The 19299-nt window shown below is 37.5% G+C and overlaps 1 protein-coding gene across 2 annotated transcripts in view; it reads right to left on the bottom strand.

Moving 5' to 3' along the window:
- LOC114050150 (WD repeat-containing protein 64-like) overlaps positions 1 to 19299 on the bottom strand; it is a 172956-nt gene that overhangs the window by 45988 nt on the left and 107669 nt on the right. Inside the window, exons 15-19 of one of the 2 annotated variants that reach the window (XM_027871756.1) lie at positions 13624 to 13788; positions 9179 to 9184; positions 6977 to 7107; positions 2845 to 2946; positions 1119 to 1188 (exon numbers count right to left, since the gene is read on the bottom strand). In XM_027871756.1, coding sequence (XP_027727557.1) covers positions 1119 to 1188; positions 2845 to 2946; positions 6977 to 7107; positions 9179 to 9184; positions 13624 to 13788 — 474 coding nt within the window. Of the gene's footprint in view, positions 1 to 1118; positions 1189 to 2844; positions 2947 to 6976; positions 7108 to 9178; positions 9185 to 13608; positions 13789 to 19299 lie in introns of both variants that reach the window. The other variant, XM_027871755.1, reaches the window with a different exon arrangement.

Here is a 19299-nt window from a genome sequence, read left to right as displayed (position 1 = left end):
AAGGACTTGGGAACTCTAATGAACAGAATGACCAACCACAATTCTAAAGGATTCATGATGAAATATACTACCCATCTCCAGAGAGAGTTGACAGACTCAAGAATTCAGATTGAAGCATTTTTTTTCTTTTTCTCCTCAAATATGTTTTGCACATGGCTAATGTATAATTTGGTTTGCTTGGCTATCCATATTTCTAATGGGTTTTATTTTTCTTGCCTTCTCTATGGATGCAGTGGGGAAAGGGAATGTAGAAAATTTGGAACTGAAAATAAAACAAAACTTTAAAAAATAAAAACTGCCCTTTATATATTAGCTTAGGAACATAAAAAATAACGATAATTCATACTTATTTAGAGCTTTAAAGTTTATAAAGCACTTCCCATAAAACAACCCTTTGAGGTAGTTCCAGTTCCATCCCCTCTATTTTACAATTGAGAAAACTGGTTCTCAGAGAGACTGAATGACTTTTCCAAGGTCACATGGCTAGTCAGAGTAGTAACTCAAACCCAAATCTTCTGACTTCAAATCCAAAGCTAAAATAAAACATAAAATATAACTTGGTTTGCCCAAGTTATACTGGATTAAATTAGAATATTTGGCATGTGTAAGACTGTGAAGGCCTGGGAAATAAAACATTTCAAAGGAAAAGAAGTGTAAAAAGTAGAACATTTTAAGAGAAAAAACGTTTAAAGATTTTATTCCGACTTTTAGAATATCCCAAAGAAGCCTTATTGAAAAATTTACCCTCCTTATTCTCTCCTGTCAAAGAAATTTACTTAGTGAGGACAGACACAGTAAATAGACTTCTACCCTTAGTTGTGGAGATCTCATAATGAAGGTAGAGTGCTTGATGACATGTTGAGCAGACCACAAAACTAGGAGACTCTGAATTACTCAATTATGTAGCCTTTCACTTTTTTTTTTTTTTAGTTTTTAAAACAGTAGAAAGCCTTTCCCAGAGTGGACACCAACTTCTTATACTTACAGGTAATTCTTACAGCCTCACAAAGGTAGTAATGCGGGAAAGACCAGCTTAACAGAAGATGATACTCAAATGAAGATTATCAATTTAGAAATCAACAATGCAAACAAAGGGAAGAAGCGTTGTTTAAGCTTACCTTATTGCTCTGTAAGCCATGGGTAGAATCACTTCGTGCTGAAGAAGTTATAGATTCTTCACTTATTTTCCTAGTGTCAGAGAAGAATAGAAGAGTCATCATATGATATTTAACCTTCTGAGGGGTAAGACTTCAGTGAATCTATAACTTCACTGACAAGGGAATCCCTGCCAATGACACAGACTGCAATCCTTTCATGCCTTCCCATTTTGTGCCATTGTTGTCTATGTGCTTCCCTGGATGCTCCACAGAGAATCTAGCTGATATATAGGTGGAGGCCTTTCACTAGGTCATTTTGTGTTTCGTGGGTACCAATGCAGGACTTCATTTGTCTTTGTTCTTGCTGCATGGTTGACCCATTTCCTTTTCTGATCATATTTTCACTAGATGACATTGCTGTTAAATCAGGACCCTAGGCCTATCTTATTTTGTAGTGCTTCCTCAGAGTTTGCTATTACTGCAAAGGCCTTAGTTTAGACTAGGTACTGTTAACTTGAAGAAACTAAAGGAAACCTTGTTACTTTTCTAGACAGAACAATGAAAAGCTCGTGTGTGTGAAATTTTAACTATTCATTATCTATCAATATGTTATCTTTCTCTGTGGGTGGTTCCCACAGAACTCGCTAAGCCTCAGTGAACCCATCAGCTTGCTCAGCTGATGCTGATAGACCTTTTTGAATACTTCTGAAGTCAATCAACAAGACTCCCTTTCACCTTGTGGTTAGCTGACACAAACAAGTTATGGAACATCTTTTCATGCTCCACCAAATCTCCAAGGCATTTCTTTTACACATCATCATAATTCCATTGAAAGCAAGCTCTCTAGAATTTTCCACATGCAGAAGGTACATCAACCAAACAAGCAGATGGGAACTATCCATACCTGGCCTTTTGCCTTCACTATAATGATCATCTGAAAGTTCAGTAAAGATCTCCATTTCATAAAAACAGGGAATTTCAAGAAGTGCAAACAGATAAGGTGTGACTTTTAAAATTTAGACACACACAAAAAGAACTCCCTAGCTTTCAATGAAGAAAACTAGATCTGGATGAATATTCTTCTCAACACAGTAGATGGCATGTACTCCTCTCTGCTATTAGAGTTTCTTTACAATCCACCAGAATTTCCACCCTTCTGCTCAGTGTTGAAGGCCATTATGTTTGATTATGGCTAGATAGATGGACCCATCACTTCACTGCTGTTAATGAGAAGAAAAACCTGAGGTTGAAATGGACGTGGGTGAAATGCAGCCTCTGAAAACCATAATACTTTTCTAGAGACAATAATGGAGTCTAAAAAATAAAAAAGCAAACAGCCTAGATCCATACTTCTTTCTAATAAATACTATCCCTAATCTGTGTCCTTGCTTTTGTAGTGAGGTTGTTGTTTAGTTGTGTAACCATGACTTCATGACTTCATTTGGGTTTGTTTGTTTTTTTGGCAAAGATACTGGAGTGGTTTGCCATTTCCTCCTCCAGTTCATTTTACAGATGAGGAAACTGAACAAGTGACTTGTCCAGGGTAAAACTGCTAGTAAGTATCTGAGGCCAGATTTGAACTCAGGTCTTCCTGACTCCAAGCCCAGTGCTCTATCTACCACACCAGGTAGCTTACCTAGCTGCAGTGAAGTAGGAGATACATTTATAAAATCTCCTACCTACTGACTTAGATGAACTAGCAACTAGGCCTTGGATAGGTTTACTCAAAGAATAAGCACCATCTTACCTTACGCAATCACTGCTACGGAAGAGGAATAACATGGCATTAACTTTTAAGCGTTTAGGATCCAGGTCAGGATCTAGAATAAGGGCATCCTCTGGTCTGTGCCTAGAAAAAATATGTATGTTTGAATTTGAGTAAAAATCATGCTTTGCAAATTCCTATGCCTATAGAAATCCCAAACAAAGTTTAGCGTCCTCCACATAAAGTAATATTTGGTCAAATCTTGTTTTATGGGGGCACTAATACTTTGAAAACATGGCAGTTTGTTTAAAACAAAACAAAACAAAACAAAACATCTTACCTATCTTCAAATAAGTGAGGCTCTTTTTTGAAACTTCCATTTTTACAACACCAAAATTTCTCCCAATATCCTTCCTTTCCCCCAACAAGAACCAAATAATGTTGTAAATTTTAAAAAGAGAGAAAAAATCAGCAAAACTAATCAACATATCAAAAAGACTTAAAGATCTATGCAATGTTTCACATCTATATTCCTTTCACTTCTGCAAAGGAATGAGATAGGAACATGCTGTCATATATCTCTTCATTTGAGCATTGCGTGTTCTCTGTAATTTTTGCAACATTTACTTTTTATGGCTTTATAATCATTTTTTCCATCTATACTGTTGTAGTTATTGTGTATGTTGTTTCCTTGCCTCTACTTACTCTGCATCACTTCATATAAATCTTCAATACTTCTCTGTATTTATCATATTAATTATTACTTACAGACAAGTAATATTCCATTATATTCATTTACCAAAATTTGTTTAGCCATTTCCTAGTCAATGGGTATCTACTTTGTTTTCATTTCTTGATATCACAAAAATTGATACTATAAATATTTTGGTGTATATGAACGCTTTCTTCTTATCATGTCTTCTTTGGGGTTTATGCTTGGTAAGGAGAATCTCTAGGTCAAAAGTATTGATATTTTAGTTACTTTCTTTCCAATTTCAATTACAAACTGCTTTCCAAAATAGTTTTACTGATTTACAAATCTACCAACAATGCACTAGCACACCTATCTTCCTACAACCCTCAATACATGAACTATTCCTATCTTTTGTTATCTTAGTCAATTTACTTTGTATGAGGTGAAATCTTAGGATTGTTTTGGATAGCGTTTATCTTATTATTAGTGATTTGGAGCATTTTTCATACGGCTAGTAATGTTGTCTTTTAGTCATGTCCAACTTTTTATGATGGACTTATCCAGGCAACTAGGTGGCTCAGCAGAAAGAGTGCCAGGTCTGGAATCAGGAAGATTCATCTTCCTGAATTACAATCCGACTTCTGACACTTACTAATTGTGTGACCCTGGGCAAGGCACTTAACCCTGTTTGCCTCAGTTCCTCATCTGTAAGATGACCTGGAGGGGGCAGCTAGGTGGCGCAGTGGATGGAGGATTGGCCCTGGATTCAGGAGGACCTGTGTTCAAATTTGATCTCAGACACATAACATTTACTAGCTGTGTTACTCTGGGCAAGTCACTTAACCCCATTGCCTAGGCAAAAAAAAAAAAAAAAGAAAAAGAAAAAAAGATGATCTGGAGAGGGAAATAACAAGCCACTCCCATATCTTTGCCAAGAAAACCTCAAAAAGAGGTCATGAAGAGTTGGACACGACTGAAAAACAACTAAACAACAACAAAATAAATAGCTGACCTATCCCTATTATCTACTACTTCATACAACCACTATCATTTTTTTTCTTAGTCCCTTCCCTTTAGGAACTCAAATACCTGTTTTCATTTACCAGGAAGAAAGGTGGACTCAGGGAGGGTAGGAGGAATGTTAAAAAATGGCCTGGGGGTGGGGGTCAGTTTCTAGCCCCTAGATGTGGGCTCTAGATGTGGCAGCCCCTCCCCACTAAGGAGAGATATCGAAGATCTTTGAATCCAGCTAACCTCGATAGGACACCCAGGCCTTTAAGTCCTTTAGTTCTGGGGCTGCCTCAGTCACGTGGAGCTGCTGAAAGTCAAAGAAAACAGGATTGAAGGACAGAAGAAGCAGGACATGGCAAAAGGGTCAAGTGATAGTAGTATGAGTCACCACAAAGAAAAAAAAAACAGCTATCATTAGTCTCAGGCCAAAGTTGACAGATAAAAGTCAAAAGTCCATAGAAGGCTTGGTGGTACAGTGAAAGTGATTATGGTCAACAACTTTTGTTCTTTTAAATTAAGCTTCCCCCTAATATGTGTGTTGCCTATGGCCCAGGGTGAGCCCTCCCAGAAAATGGGCTCCTCATCTGGGCCAAAGTAGACAGCTTCATCCTAAAGCTTCTTCTGACCATTCTTCGCAAGCATCCACTGTCCAAACCCTCAGTGTTAGTCCAGATGCTCGCTGGAGGAAGTTGTCAACGCTGGTGGTTGCCATGCAATGCTGGGCAGATCTATATGCCAGAATTTGGTTTTGTGAGTTGGGGTATATATTGCTCAGATGAGCCACTCCTCAGGAGGAAGCTTCAGCTTAGAGGACATTGGAACCCAGGCATCCTCCTGACCTTCACTGCTGGACCTGGTAGATGCCATGCATGGTACTTCTCCAATAGCTTACAACTCAGCAGGACCAGTGCCCCTGCCAGGAGGAGAATTCCCAGGACTGAAAATACAGAGATAATAGCAATGACTACACCCTGAGATAGGATCCTACTGACTGAAGGTGGTGCTGTGGAAGGAGTAGTACTGCTGGCTTTATTTTATTTTTTTATTTTTTATTTTAATTTTTAGGCAATTGGGATTAAGTGAGTTGCCCAGGGTCACACAGCTAGGAAGTGTCAAGTGTTTAGTCTGAGACTGGATTTGAACTCAAGTCCTCCTGACTTCAGGGCCAGTGCTCTATCCACTGTGCCACCTAGCTGCCCCTGGTGCTGGCTTTATTCCCAGAGGGTCTAGGAGACTGGACCAAGGCAGACCTGGGGTTTAATAACTAGAAATTTAGTGAGATGATTTCCATGAGATTCAGAGAGATGAGATTAGAGTACGAGCTCCTCTAGTAGACTATGAGCTCCTTGAGAACAAGGACCTTTTTTGTTTTAAATCCCCAGGGTTGGCTCTTAATTAAACCTTCTGACTGATTGATTGAGCTGCTACTGACTTGGCTCCGGTCACCAGTTTTCAGGAAGTATATTTTTAGAAGGGATCTATTAATTCCCTGAGGAAAAACAAAACAAAACAAAACTAGATATTGCCCATCCCTTTCCCACAACTACAGGGTGGAGGATAAATGAGTGAGAGAATCTGAGAAAAGCCTGACTCTTCTTTTTGGGGTGATGCTGCCCTCAGGACTGGGCTTGAATCTACTTCAGCCTAGAGCAGGAGCTCCTTTTCTGTGAGAATTCTTTATGAGCCACAGGTGACACAGATATTAAGGGAGCATAATCAAAAAGTTTGGACAAGTCTGTTTTAATCAACTGATACAGGCCAACGCAAATATAGAAAGTATCTCTCACCCTTGATCTGATTGTATTTTCATTTTTTGTTTCCCCCCTCCAGCAGAAGCCCAAACTGTTTTCTTTAATCACGGACTATATGTGTACATTTATACTGAGTAGTCTCAAGGATTTGGAGTCCCAGGATTTCAGTTTGAAACCTTATTCTGTCCCTTATTTTCCTGTACAATTGCGGGAAAGTCACTTAACCTGTCTAGGCCCTGGAAAGGATTGGAAAAGATGACCTCTGAGATCCCTTCTAGAACTATCATCTTATCTGTCTGTTTCAAGTCAAATTCCATGAGATCTGTTGAACAAATTCTGCAGGTTCACTTTATCCATACCATTTGTGATTTAAAAACAAAACCAGCTTTGATCACATTCTACTTTTGTTATTTTTGCTATTTTTTTATTTTTTTGGCGAGGCAACTGGGGGTAAGTGACTTGTCTAGGGTCACACAGCTAGTAAGTGTCAAGTGTTTTGTCTGAGGCCGGATTTGAACTCAGGTCCTCCTGACTTTAGGGCTGGTGTTCTATCCACTGTGCCACCTAGCTGCCTCCACATTCTACTTTTGAACATGACTTGCTGAGAAGCCTATGTCATCTCTTTCCACTGTTTGGAACACAGTGGGTTCTTTGGGTTCCTAGGAAGTATATTCATTAGGGAAAAAACAAAAAATCCTTCAGGAGAAGTATTACTTACAATTCTGTGACAGTGCAGGGTACAAAGTTCCATAAGATAATGATGCCATTTACAGTTGCAGCAGCAATCATGTTGTAGCCTTCCATTATCAGCACATCAAAGCATGTCACTTCCGTACTGATTCCAGGATTCTACAGAATGAATGGGAAGGCTTTATTGACAGTCATAGTGAGAGCACTTTGAGAGGAAAGTACATACATATAGGGCAGTTCTCTCATCCACAGGGATATAGAACTAGTTACAGGAATGTTTCTAACCCAGCATTTCATTCATGGAAAAACAAACAAACTCTTTTCTTCCTGGATGTTTTGTTTAAGAAATTTATGGCTTACTGACAGATAGGACTACTTTTTATGTTATCAATCAGAAGGAAGAGTAGAATGTTATAGCAAAAATAGCATAGGATTTGCGACATCTGACTCCCAACCCTGCATTTGACATGTCACTTAATCTCTGTGAACCTCAGAGTTCCTTTACCTGTAAAATGGGGATAAGAATCATTATACTTCTTATATCACAGATTTATTGTGAGGATCCAATGAAATTATGTATGTAAAGTGCTTTATAATGGTAAAGTCCTATATAAATATATTATTATTATATGAAAACAGAGTCTCAATTTTTTTAAGTGTAGGAAAGCTTATCAAGTTATTTGGAAAAATAAGGAATTAACACAGAGTGACCTAGATTTTTTTCCTAAGTGACTTTTGTAAGCATTTTACCTTTAAATAATTATTATAATTGTACTATGTGAATGATGGGTGGTATACAAATGCCAAATCATGAAAAAAATTACTAAGGCTTAAATTTTTTTGTCTTCTAATGATCAATAAGAGATTTCAGCTTCTGTGAGAATTCTGAAAGATAACCTCTATGTATTTTAGTAATTTGCCAGAACTTTTTTTTTCTTTGTGTAAAAGTAGTCTTTTCCATTATATAGGAAACTACATACCAACTGCCCTCATATTTTGGCTCACTTTTCTTCTTCCTCTGCCTTTTATTGGAACCTAAAAATCTCATGAATCAAATCCATGGAACTGAAACCTTAGCATTTTTAATGACATGATTCATTAGAGAGGTTAAATAAAATAGAATTATTACATGAAGAAATCTTTTCTGTTCTTCCTTTCATACAATTTATTTGACAATATTCTTGTGACAAATATTCATAGAAACTATTAATTTCAAAGTAATCTCAATTGACAAGCAAAACACATTTGTAAAAAATGAAGTTTGAAATGCAGGGCTAAAGTGCATATTGTGTTTCAACCCAAAGGAAAACAATATAGCATATATATACACACACATATACATATCTACATTTATGTATGTATGTATAGATTACAGAATGTTAGTGCAGATTTAAAAAAAAAATAAGTGATCTGTGCTAGTAATTGTTTTCTAGCTGAGACTAAATTTTTAGTTTGTTACAATAGTGGCTGAAAAGCTTTAAAGGTTTTCTTGATTGCTCTCTGTATCATAACTTTCTTGCTTGTGCTTGGTCCTTGAATACATCTCCCTGAATACTCAGCAGAATCTTGGCATACGGACCTTAAACTATAGAAGCTTTGAGTGCAAGAGAGTCATTTTAGCCAGGATTGGAAGAAATAAATGAGGTCAATGAAGAGTCTCACTCTTTAGGATGAATAGACTAAACCGTATTCCAGCCCCTCACCATGTTCCTCCCTCTGGCTTTTGTACATTTCATGTGCAGTGTTTAGTTGGATATGACTACAAGAATAGCTTTCTTGAGTATATTCAAATCCATTGCTTTGTATCCAAAACTTTGAAAAGTCTTAGAAGCACCTTCAAATTCCACATCATTTGAGGGTCAACTATAAAAGTATTTGTGGCACAAGTTTCTGTTTCTCCCAAATACTTTTCAAAGAAGTCTACTCCAAGGTCTTATTGTTGCATAGAAACGACCCCGAGTTCTCGGAGTCTATATAAGCTGAGTGCTAGCCATGTACTTCCAAACTGGACAGAGTACATAGGCCTGGAAATAGACTCTGTATCTACTGTCTAAGCAGCTCTGCTAAGGGTGATGATGTTCACCACCAAAAGTTTGACCACTCGGTGATGAATATTTTCACCACAGCTACTTATTCAACTGACAAGAATACAAAATGACCCTCAGTCTTCTGCTTCTGTCATATTGGTGACGGAATGGAGAAAAAGGGAGCAGAGGATGCTTAGTATCACATAATTCTTAGACCATATAAAAACACTAATTTAATTGTTGATACTCTTAATTTATGGTCTTTGGCCAGAGAGCAGAAAATTGACGCACTATGGAAGTAACTAAACCAAGTCTATATCAATATTCTGTCCCTTAATGTCTTCTTGACCAGAGGACACAAAGAAATTGCCAAGAAATGGAATGATGGTACATAGATTTCCTTTGGAGAGGTGGATGAAGGAATTGTCATGGTTCATTTTATCAAGGGTCCAAAAACAACAGAAAAATAATTTAATGGGAAAACTGATCATCTTGTCTTGCATCATCCTCTTGATGAGCATAAGCAAATAAGCCACCATGAAGATCATTAAGATCATTAAACTTCAGTGTCAATCTCCCTTGCAGAAGATTAAACAGAGAAATTCTGTGAAGAATTTGGCAAGTTCCTCCAAATTAAGTTAATATCTCTTTTTACAAAGTGATTTCTAAGGGAAAGTAGGCAAAGAGGGAAGTAAAATTATAATGGAAAATATATTTGAGGATTTAAAAAAAATGAAAGAAGCCAAATGTGTATAACTACTCTCTTCTATATATAATGAATACTCTCTTTAAGAAGAGAACCTGTTGGGGCAGTTAGATGGTACAGTGGATAGAGCATTGACCCTGGAGTCAGGAAGACCTGAGTTCAAATCTACCCTCAGACCACACACTTGATACTTACTAGCTGTATGACCCTGGGCAAGTCATTTAACCCCAATTGCCTAAAAAAACAGAACAAAACAAAACAAAACAAAAAAACCCAGAACCTACAGGTACTGTCCTTGACCAGCTCTGAATGACATCATATTAAAAAAATTGACCATAAGTAACAAAACAAAGAACCAGCTATATAGATATAGCAATTATTTTTGAATCATCTCATTCTGTGTAGTCAGATTATTAGTTGATTAAAGCAAAGGTTAAAGTAAAAACCAAGTTAGAAGAAAAGATGAAGCTAAGAAAGTGATTTATATGATTCCAGGAGATCTATCCTAACTGTTTTTGAACCATGCCTGAGATTTTACTGGCATAAGGAACTTGCAATAAAGTATAATGAAGGCTTTTCTGCACATGCTCGGATGACCTAACATGGAAGTACCCAGCTTCTGGGAAAAGACGTACTGGGTTCCCCTACCATGTAGGTGGCCATAGCCCCTTTCAATTGGATATGTTACCAGAACATCCTACATCTTTAAAACTTGCCAGATTGGGACACTCTCCCACATCCAGCGAGGATGAGGGTCATGTTTACCCATAGGGCCCATGCTATGAACTGACTGGGTGGGGGGAAGGGCTGCCTTTCCCTCCTCCTCCCTTTTGCATTGTGACTCTGAGAAACAGGCTCGGGGTTTTGGTTTGGTTTGTTCTGTTTCATTTGTCCCTTTCAGTTCTAGGTGCAGGCAGTAGAATCTCCATTGGACCTGGAATCAAACCAAAGTGACCTTGGACAAGCCATGGTGACCTTATAGACAAGCATTAGTCAGAATGAGAAGAAATGAAGAAGTTGTCACCTGCATCAATAGTGAGGATACCCACAATGTAGCAATTATAAACTCATCAAGGAATCAAAGATTACTCTTGCAGGAGGCTCTTTTGTAGTCAGAGATGGGGAAAAATGCCATTATCTTCTTATATTTTTCACTCAGGGACTTAAAAGATTTGTAGCAATCACTGGCCTGATCTGGTTGCCAGCAAACTAGGCTACCTGTTATTGTAGTTGAATAATTTAACTGTGTTTTCCAGGGGTGATGACTTTACAAGAAATAAAGCATTCCCTATTCTTCCCATATACCCGTTCACTTATGGAATGATTCTGTTCTCTCCTTAATCTTTTTGATTTTGAGGAATTAAAGCTAGGAGTGCCAAGTTTAAGTGGTACATTAGGAAAATGTACTAGCTCTAGAGTCAAAGGATATAAGTTGGAATCCTGCCACTGAAACTTTTAAATTGTCTATGTGAACCTTTCAGTAAGTCACCCACCTCCCTGAGTCTCCCTTTCTTCATCTGTAAATTAAGGGGGTTTGGATAGATGGCCTTTATGTTTTCTTCCACCTCTGATGTCCCCATGATCTTAAAAATATCCCGAATGATGGTCATTCCATACAAGGTCAGTGGAGATATAGAAACCCACTCAGGGATAGTACATGTAGGGCAAGGATCAATATATTAAGTGAAGTCAGAGTTCAGTCAAGCCAGGGAATAGAACCTGTTGACTCATTACCTTCAGACCGTGGCTCCATGCCTTACATCTAACTTCTCTGGAATGTAACTAGTGTGTTTGACATTTACTGGCTTGCAATCAGCAAAGGCACTTTCCAAAAAGCCCTTGAATTTCTCCCAGGCGCACTTCAGATACTTCCTTTGAACTGCTATTTAAGGAGAAAGAGAGACTGGTGACTTTGCACAGCTCTCCCTCAAATCCAATTCACTTGCATGTCATGGAATCACCTCCCTGATGTCATAGTCCTCTTAGAGAATAAAGGACAAACAACAACAATCAATCAATCAATCAATGCAAAGCTTTTTTGTTGTTGACTCTTCATCTTAAGTCACTAGGATCCTTTGACCAAGACTCTGTCTTAATGTGAACTTTTAGAATGATGAATGAATCTGTGAAAAGAGTATACAAAAGTATACATCAGATATGAGGAATGTAAGACTTTTGCAGTGTTGAAAATGTGAAATCTGGAGAACAAGGCAATAGAACCAAAAATCCCACTTGAAGGGGAAGCTGAAACTTCATGAACTAACACGAGAAAATGGAGCCAAAGTTCTGTTGTAGATAATCATTGACTAGAAGTCAATGAAATTGGTGAGCCATTTGACTCAATTCCATCAAAATGTAACATTTATTTGTTTGTGCCTACTACATTCAAGAAACTGGTTCATTCAGGAGATATAAAAACAAAAATGACATAGTTTGTCCCTATATTGTAAATGGAGGATATGATGTGTACATAGATAAATGTGATACAGGACAGTTGGAGATTGCTAGATGGTGAGGTGAATAAAGGGAAATAATGCACAAAGTACTCTAGGAAAATTTGAGAAGGGAGGAATGATGACGAGCCCCAGATCCTCCTAAAAACTTTTGCCAGAATTTGATCAACAATCTGCCTATATTTGGAAGATGGAAGGATGAAATAGCCATCTATACAAAATAAATTTCAGACTGGCTCTGGAGATGAAACAGTTTCCAACTTCTCTTGCAATAATAGTAGCCTACATTTACATAGCAGTTTATCTTCAACAAAATGTTTTACTCACAACAAATCTGTGAAGTAGCTTAGTCTATCCACATTTTATAGATGAGAAAACTGAGGTTAAGTGACTTGCCAAAGGTCACGTGCCAAATCAATGCTAGACTCAAGCAGAGGTCTCTGGGTTCCTGGGCCAATGCTCTTTCCCCTGTGCTACCTGTTAAAGCAGAGTATAGCCAAAAAGAACTTTAGACTTGGAATCAGAAAACCTGGGTTTGAGTCTTGATTCCAATATTTGCTGGCCATATGACTTTTAACAAGTCATTCTACCCTTCTGGTCCTATTTTCTCATATATAAAATGAGGGTGTTGGACTAGATAATCCCTTTGGTCCCTCCATCTCTAACTCTTCATCATTTTGTGACTAGTGCTCCCTGACAGCCAAGGGCCTTAACTAATGTTCTCTTGTCCAAGAGAAGTGTTCAACTAGTCTTTCTCTTTTAGCACTGGCTCCGTATTTTGATGGTAGTCAACCTACTCCTGAATGATGCTGGGGTGGCTGTTTTCTAGATGGAAATAGATTAGAATGATGTTGGTTAGTTACTACTCTTAATGAGACTGTATAAGCTTTGTAAATTCCACTCTTTAGCTCTGAAAAGTCCTTTACAACCTTGCCCCAAACTACCTTTCCAGCCTCAATATACATTACTCTCTTTTCCACTGTCTGCAATCTAGACAAACTGGCCTTTTGTTTCTATTACTCACACATGACACTCCATCTCTTCCCTCCATGCCTTTGTCCTAGTCATCCCTCATTTCCAGAATGTAGTCCCTCAGAATCCCTCTCCTTAAAGGCAAAGCTCAAACACCAACTTCCACATATAGTCTATCCTTATATTTCAAGTGCTAGTGTCTTCCCTTACTACCTTCTACACAACCTTACCTTTTTCCATATTTATCCTGGGCATACATATGTATGTACTTATTGTCCCTCTATTATAACGTAAGTTCCTTGAGGATAAGGATTATTTCATTCTTTGTGTTTGTATTTCTGGCACCTAGCATAGTACTTGGTACATCGTAGGTGCTTATAGAATGTTTATTTACTAACTGACTAGATATTGAAGGACTGGAGGGTAAAGGAGTAGGACTAACATGATAGGAAAATGGATCAAAATAATTCTAGTAAAAAGGGAGTCTAGAATTTAAACTTACAATATTAAGGACAACAGGCTCATCTTCATTAGGCTCCAGCTCAACCTCTGGGATAGGTATATTCATAGCCTTGGGTTTAGAAGACACTGTCAGAGAGATGACTTTCTTCCCTTGTATAAATATAGGCACAACTTCAGGCAGTTCCCATATCACAGCAAGAAGAGGATCTTCTTCTTTACCCTTTAACAAGATATCCTTTAATTAATCCCCTTTCTTTCTCTTTAGAAATGCCCTTTCTTTCTTTCCTTTCCTTCTTTTTTCTTTCCTTGTTTATTTAATACCCTTTAATAAAAATCCATTAAGCAAATGAAAGACTTGTCAACTTATAAAAGCAATTTATATAGGAATAGCATTGTTACATCTTAAAGGCCAAAAATTAGTCTTTTTGATAAGCAGAGAAAAGACTTAAAATTGATGGGTGGCTATGAAGAAACTTCAGAAGAATGTGGAATAGTCAACCAAGAGACCTGGGTTTAGTCCTGCTGCTAATTAGCTGTGAGATGTTTAGATCTACATTGTCTGGAAGAGTATCCATGTGGAGGAGATCATGGATCCATCAAAGTACTGAAGCAAGTTGATTTGACCCCAAACTCTTATCTCTAGCATTTTCTGGGCCCTGACTGTGTAATCCAATTTGTTAGCTTTCTCCCCTAACTTTGGGTCATTTATAAATTTGATAAGCATGCAATCTTTACCTTTATTCAAGTCATTGATAAACCTACTTATAAATAGTTTGGATTTAGAGTCAGGAAACTTAAGCTCAGGTTCTGGCTCTTTTTTTAAAAATAAGTTTTTATTGATGTCTTTTATTTCTTACATTGTCATATTTTCCACCAGTATCCCTCCCCTCTTTCTTCCAGAGAGCCTTCCCCTATAACAAACAGTATTTTTTTAAAAAGACAAAAAAAAAAAGAAAAAGAAGAAGAAAAAATCACAACTGATTGATACATTGAAATAAGTTCTGACTCTCAGTGGTGTGACTTCGGGGAAATCACAACTCTCAAAGATCATCTCACCTCTGAAAAGGGGATAATAATGTGGTTGACACTACCTCACAAAGTTGTGAAAAAAGTGTTTTATAAATGTGAAAGTACTATATAAGTATATATGTATATATATATATATACATATATATATACACACACACACACACACACAGATATCTTCTCCTAACTTTCCTGCCTCAACCTCCTCATACTGTTGACCACTCTCTCTTTTTTTGATACCCACTTTTAGAAAGTGGATTTCATTGGCTTCCATGACACTATTCCTTTCACTGTCTCTTTCCTTAGATCCTACTCTGCTCCCTATGATCCCCAAAAGCTTTTATCCCTAGTCTCTCTTTTGTTTTGGTACACATGATGATGTTTGTTCTTATGACTTCAATTATTGCTAGTCTGTAGATGAAGCCCAGATACATATTTCTAGCTATGCAGCTCTTCCCCAGATTCTATACCATAATTCTGCTTTCCTGCTAGATGTTCCAATTAGGGCAGAGGTTCTTAACCTTTTTATTGTGCCATGGACTACTTTGGTAATCTGATGAATCCTATGGATGAAGCCTATGAGTCTCCTTAAAATGGTGCTTTAAAGTGCGACAAATAAAATACATAGGATTACAAAAGAAACCAATTATATTTTTAAAAATCAAAATTTTTTTTTAAAAAGTTCACAAACCCCAAGTTAAGAACCTCTACTATTTAGTATATCCAGCTGATACCTCAGACTCAACATGTGCAAAACAGATTTCATCATTTTCTGTATAAAACCTATTTTTTCTCCTACCATCTTTATTTCTGTTTATAGTACCTCCATACTTTAAGTAATCCAAGTTTAAAACATTTGAGTTATTTTTGACTCTTGGCTCTGCCTCACCCCCAAAATTCAGTTTCTAAGTCCTATTTACTCTATTTTCAAAATACCTCTTGCATTCCTTCCTTCCTTTGCACTATGAATCCAAACTACCCTAATTCAACTACCCTCTGGCCTCTTGCAACAATTTCCCCTCGACTGATCTTCTGGCTTCCATTCTTTTCATTCTCTAATCAATCCTTCACACAAACATTGCCAAAGTAATTTTCATAATGCACCTTTCTGACCATAGCACTCCTCTGCTAAAAATCTTTAGTGATTCTTCATGCCTATTGAATAAAGGATACATTTTTTATCTTGACTTTCAAAGCCTTCCAAACTGTGACTCCAACCTGCCTATCGTATCTCATACTGTTCCTCTTTAGATACACTACATTCCAACTAGTTTGACCATAAGTTCCATGAGGGCAAAGTTAGTGTTTTTTATATAAACTTTGCTTCTCCCCCAGGGACTAAACTAGTATTGTGCTTACAGTAGATATTTAATAATTTTTTATTGCTGTGATTGTTGGACTTGTCACTTTCTTGAATTCTTATTGATGGGCCTTTATTTACATCATTCTACCTGCTAAAATGCCTTCCATTCCTTCCTCTCCACAGCTCTGCCTGTTGAAATCCCTTCCTTCTTTTTCTTCAGGTGCCATCTGAGGTTCTACTTCTTCCATGAATTCTTCCTGACTCTCAGTCTACCTCCTTCCAGACTCTCAGAGCATTTTGTTTGGACCTTTCCTTTGTACTGAGAATTTGCCTTGCATTAAAATTATCCTCATGCTACTCCATTCCTTTCTATTAAAATATAAACTCCTGGAGATAAAGGTTAATATTTTATTTTATCTTTGTACCTCTAGGACCTAGCACAGTGGCCTGTACATGGGTTATTAATAAATGATTAAATTAATTAAATTTAATATTTCTATGCATATATATGCATATGCACATATGTAAGAGGCAAAGAAAAAACAAAAGTTCTACTGCTTTAAGGTGGCTCACAGATTAGGCTACATCAATTTGATAGATACAGTCACTTAAATCAGAAGAAAAATATACAGCAGAGATAGATTGGTTTTATGCCTTAAATGACTCATAGGCCAAATCAAATTTCAAGGCTAGGAAAAGGGGAGGGGGAACCCTAGCAACTACTATCTCTTACACCAGGGGTGGGGAATCTGCAGCTTCAAGGCCACATGTGGCCTACTAGGTCCTTGGGTATGGCCTTTTGACTGAGCCCAAGTGTTTCAAACAAATCCTTTTATTAAGGTGAATTATTCTGTGAAGTTTAGATTCAGTCAAAGGGCCACTTTTGAGGACCACATGTGGCCTTGAGGCTACAGGTTCCCCACCCCTGTCTTAGACAATTCTAAGAATTATATTTTATATATCAAGAAATAAAGGAGAGGTTGAAGCTTAAGGGCAGAAGGTTATATATGTATGATTCAAAAGGAAACTAGCTCTGAAGTATGAACTCTCATTTTGACTGCAAAGATGAAGTTAAGGGCAGTTGATTAGCAGTATACACAGCACTGGGCCTACAGTCAGGAAGACCTGAGTTCAAATCCAGCCTCAGACATTCACTAGCTGTGTGACTGTGGACAAGTCACTTAACCCTCTTTGCCTCAGTTTTTTCATCTGAAAAATGAACTGGAGAAAGAAGTAAACTAATCTAATGTCTTTTCCAAGAAAACCCTAAATAGGGTCATGAAGAGTCAGATATGGCTGAACAATAACAACAACAACAATAAAGAGGTTATGGACTAACAAGGATCAGGATATCCATAATCTCTCGCCTAGATTACAGCCTATAGAGATGGAAGGACCTTAGAGGCTGTATAGATGGTCCAGATTCCTTATTTTACAAAAGAGAAGACCGAAGTCCAGAGACATGCTGACTTTCCCAAAGTTTATTGTTGTTGTTTGTCCTTTGTTTTTGAAGCAGACAAGCAACATCATGGAGTAATATGCACAGTTACACAAAGTCATCAGCCTCACTCTTTCTTATAAAGTCATCAAAATCTACAGGCAAGACAAAAGTCAGGTGATAGCCCAGGATGCAGTCAATGACCTTGGTATCTCTAATGCCTGACCCAAAGACACATAAAATAAATAGTAGAGTCTGAATTAGAACGCAGGTCCTCTTGACTCCAGATCCAATCCTCTTTCCACTATACTGTGCTACCAATATGTACGCTAGTTAACTTTTATCAATGTACCTCACTTTACCCAAAAGTAGTATTGTAGGAAAAGAATGTGTAAATCAAATCAAATTTTAAATGCACTATAGCAGTCCTCTGTATAAAGGAATGTTGCAGTAAACAGCCTTCTGTAAAGTGAACAGACACATCCTAATCAAACTGTTCTGTAATGGAAAATGCACTGGATTTGGATCCAGAAAATCTAGGTTCAAATTCTACCTCTGGTACATATCAGCTATATGACCTTCTGCAACTCTTAACTTTCTGGAGTTGTCTTTCTTTATCTTTAAAATGAGGATGAGAGTTAGATTAGATGAGTTCCCTAACTTTAAATTTGTTGACTTTATGTTTTCTAAGATTGGACTCTCATATAGCTTATTAAGGTGGGAACGTAGCTGTGTTGTAGCTTGTTTCAGAAAAGAACAAAGATTACTTTAGATACGTTTGCATTTGCCTAATTCAATAGAGTGGTTGTGAAGTTGAAATGGCCCACTTAAAACTATAGACATTAAACAAACATTAAAAAAGAAGAACTGTTCCCTGTCCCAAAAGTAACCCCAAGAAATTTATATATAGGACTGTGTCTCAGTTCTCCCTAGAACTTAAAAAAGAATATTTTAAAATGAGAAATATAAATTATTAAGGAAAGCATTTATGACACGATTTTATACTGTTAACTTGCAAAAGTAATCAACAGTTCTTTGTGCCCTTGAAAGTCCCTTTACAAAGTGCCCTTCTGTGCTCCTCAGGACAATAAGGGGAGAGTAGATGGAAATGGGAGAAACTTTTGATTCTACCTCTCTAGGAGCAGGCCTATCTGTTTTCTTAATTTTTGTTAAGGTTTCATAATTCCTTTCTTATTCAAGTCAGAAATTATTTCTGATTTTAGTTCTTCTGAAAGAGGAGCAATAAATTCTATAGTTCCAGACAAGGAGAACAGAGCCATTCAGTAGTAAGGATAAATGGTCTATCTTTAATTAGGTATATGAGGAAGGCATTAGCATTCCTAGGTGGTAGTGGACACACAAGAAAAACAAACAGGCTTGCCTAAGCCTTCCAATAATAGCTTACATTGTGGTTTGGAAAACACTTTACATACATTATCATATTTGATCCTCACAACAACCCTGTTAGGTAAGTGATATTATAATCCCCATTTTCTAGATGAAAGAACTGAGGCTCAAAGGGTCCAGGAACACCCAGCTATGTGTCAGGTGAGGTCCAAAAACAGGTCCAGTGTTCTGTCCACTACAGGAAGCTTCAAACTGAATCCATTGGGCCCTGAACTTCAAAGCAAAGTTATTTTGAATACAGGGTGACTTTATTCTCACTGAAAAGGCATAGGCTCTCTCTCTGGGTCTTATATACAATCAGAGACTTTGTATGATCTACTCCTCCAATGACTAATCCTAAAAAGGTCTTGGGTAGCATTCCAGATACAAGCAGCTTCTGTGTACTCTTGGTCAGAGAGCCCAGCTCAGCTCTTAGCAAGGATTTGGCCATCTGACTGAAGTAGTTTAATAAATCTCCTTTGCTGGCAGCTAAGGGCAGGCTGCTGCTGGTGGCTGGGCAGCCATTCTCTCCATGAGACAATAAATATACAAAGAAAGCCAAAGGGAAGGGCAGTGAG

Source organism: Vombatus ursinus, unplaced genomic scaffold (assembly GCF_900497805.2).
Source record: "Vombatus ursinus unplaced genomic scaffold, bare-nosed wombat genome assembly UNPS02014798.1, whole genome shotgun sequence".
In the NCBI taxonomy this organism is placed as follows: domain Eukaryota; kingdom Metazoa; phylum Chordata; class Mammalia; order Diprotodontia; family Vombatidae; genus Vombatus; species Vombatus ursinus.
Note: the sequence above shows the minus strand (reverse complement) of the source record. Positions and strands in the feature narration are given on the sequence as shown.